Source organism: Prenolepis imparis, unplaced genomic scaffold (genome assembly GCF_030444845.1).
Source record: "Prenolepis imparis isolate NDT839.2.m4 unplaced genomic scaffold, iyPreImpa1.0 SCAF_21, whole genome shotgun sequence".
Lineage (NCBI taxonomy): Eukaryota > Metazoa > Arthropoda > Insecta > Hymenoptera > Formicidae > Prenolepis > Prenolepis imparis.
In genome coordinates, this window is record NW_028141179.1 from 23019 (window position 1) to 25898 (window position 2880).

General features: G+C 40.5%; 1 protein-coding gene across 1 annotated transcript; it reads right to left on the reverse strand.

The window, feature by feature from the left end:
* Positions 1-689: 689 nt before the first annotated feature.
* LOC145946781 (uncharacterized) lies at positions 690-1434 on the reverse strand. Its single transcript, XM_083056540.1, has one exon. The coding sequence runs from the start codon at positions 1371-1373 to the stop codon at positions 690-692; it is 684 nt and encodes a 227-aa protein (XP_082912666.1). The 5' UTR covers positions 1374-1434.
* Positions 1435-2880: the final 1446 nt, after the last annotated feature.

Below are 2880 nucleotides of genomic sequence, written 5' to 3' on the forward strand. Positions count from 1 at the left end.
TGAACGGAACTTACAAGTGGATCGACGCGTTGGCGGAACTCGTATCGGATTACAACGCGCGCAAGCATCGAACGATCGGCATGCGACCCGTCGACGTCACCCCCGCGATCGCTGATAAACTTTTAAAAACGGTATATAGTAACATAAAGATTGCCGCTCCGGCAAAGTTCAAAGTAGGTGACCCGGTACGCGTTAGCAAGTACAAGAAACTTTTTGAGAAGGGTTACACACCAAATTGGACAACCGAAGTGTTTAAAATTGTTAAAGTGCAGCGTACTAATCCCGTAACCTATCTACTCGAGGACTATCGCAAAACATCTGTCGCTGGAGCGTTTTACGAGCACGAGTTGCATAGCGCGAATTATCCGGACGTATATCTCGTGGAGAAAGTACTGCGCAGGAGGGGTGACGAGGTTTACGTAAAATGGCTGGGATTTGACAATTCGCACAACTCTTGGATACATAAGGACAATGCAATTTAATTCATACAAATTGTATTTATTAATTACTCAAAAATTAAAAAATATATAATGTGTACAACAAATAAAAGTATTTGAAATATTACAATATACATGAAATATGTGAAATACAAAATCTTTATTAATACATCCTTTCCGTTCCAATATATGAAATACATACACATATGTTACATAACATTATATCGCACATACATTATATTACATTATATTTTATAAGGGTATCTGATAATGTCCCCATGGTAATGTGTCGGTCGAATCAGGTATGATATACCGCTTATCGTCGTACGGACTTAGAGCAATTTTTGTCTCGCAGATGGTGTATACTTCATGCAATTTCGACCTAATACATGACTGACTACGTGTCATTTCAATCTCGTCGTTCAGGCACCGCGTATAATCGTCGAATGTTATCGTTCTCGCGACAACGTTACTTTTGACACCTTTAACCTTTTTTGTATCTTTCTTACCATCCACTCGCAAAGCGTACATTTTTGCTCTGAGCCCGACGAATTCGGTCATTATTGCACCGTTATTCTCGTCTTTCATCAAGCCTGGCACCTTTTTGTTTGCATGCGCTATACCGTACGCGTTGTCAATTGGATAATCGCTCGTATCGAATCTAGCGATATCGTGTTTCATATTTTCATACACGTCTTCGCATTTAATATGGTATATTAAACTGTCGGTGTCAGTGTACATTATTCGGCATCTTTCACGATAGAGCGGTGACATGTACTCGTAGTGAAATTCGTACAGACACACTTTCGATATGTCGAGTATACACATACCAACATAGATTGGTTTGTTAAATTTTACTTCGAGTTTACGTAATTCTACGGCAATTAAATTTTCCGAAAAGATGCTTCTACTGTGAAAATTTGGTTTAGCAATCATCGCCTCTGCACCGTATCGTCCGTCCCACTTTGTCAATAATTTTACATCTACATGATTTCGAACGTTTTCCATCGTTTTGCCAAATACCGCGTTGTTCATCAATTTGTACAAATTTTTCTCAAAATCATTTTTCGCATGTGTTCTAAATTTTGTATTTAGTTCAATGTAATCGCGGAGCCATGCGGATTGAGTGAATTGTAATACGCGATGTATTTTTGTAACGCGAAGGCCGTGACGCGTGCACTGTTGCAGGTTGCGGTAGTGTATGACATAACGCTTCTTATCATATAGCGTTGCGAGAAGCTTATCTTCCCGCTTGCCGGGCGGCTTGTCGCGCGTCGGGCAAAACGGTAGGTCAGTGTGCATGTCGTGAAGATGTTGCGGATATTCTAAATCTACTTCGAGGATATAGCCTGTAGGTGAATCGAGCGCTATTGACGAGATGTCAAAATTAGATACATCGTCGACCCATCGAAAATCGGCATAAGGTAGTGGTTGACACATTGCCCATCCATACAAATTATTTACATCTAAATACATTAAATATGATGATGGTTTCGACGGATCATACGATTGCATGTACTTGTTATTAGCATGGGCGTATCTTCCTGAACATTGACTTAGACCACCGCGTATACCCCGTTCAATAAACATAACCATATCGATATCGGTAAGCAGTTCGAAATTTACGCGTGTATGTTTTAGCATCGCGTCCCATGTATACCCAGGAAGAGTATAATAATACGCAGGATCGAGTCCGTAACTCGCGATGCAAGTGTCGCGAAAGTTTTCAAATATATCTGCCAACAACAAGACATCAGTTTTTAAGTACAGATCGCTGTATTCACCCAAGGTTTGAATGGAGAACTGCTGCCACACGTTGACGGCATGTGCGTAGTCGTTCTCGGATACAGTGTCACTGGTTAAAGAACTGTAAAACGATTCGCGTGGTGGTAAACGCGTGTCCTGCAGCCTGTCCACGCAGTCAATGTACTCGTACGGAAAGACACCTTTTCGCGTTAATAATTCAAAATTGTTGGTGGATAATGCGGAAAAATTGGAACGCAAAATTTTTAACTTATCCTTATTCAAAAAAGATGCCAATTTGTCAAGACTAGCACTGAGAAATTTGTATGAATCGATGAATCGTAATTTCACGAAAGTTTTCCAATCTTTGTCGTCGTCGGTACTATTGACAGTCTTCGTAAATGAAATGTATTTTTCTTTTGTTATTGGAAGCACATCTACGCGTCCTTTATACGCGGTAGCTATTTCTTTTATGATGAAATGTGCGTCATAGCCGGATAGATTATGGAAAACTACAGGAATGACATAAGAGTCTTTGTAGTTTAGATTACAGTTTGAGTGCGCGGAACCCCTGTATCGCCCGGTCAGATGACAATGATCGCGTACGCGTGTATCATCCGGCCCAAACGGTTTTTCGCATATATGACAATGCGTGGCGCTATGAAATTTTTCCCATTCATCTTGCGTTAATTTTGTCATG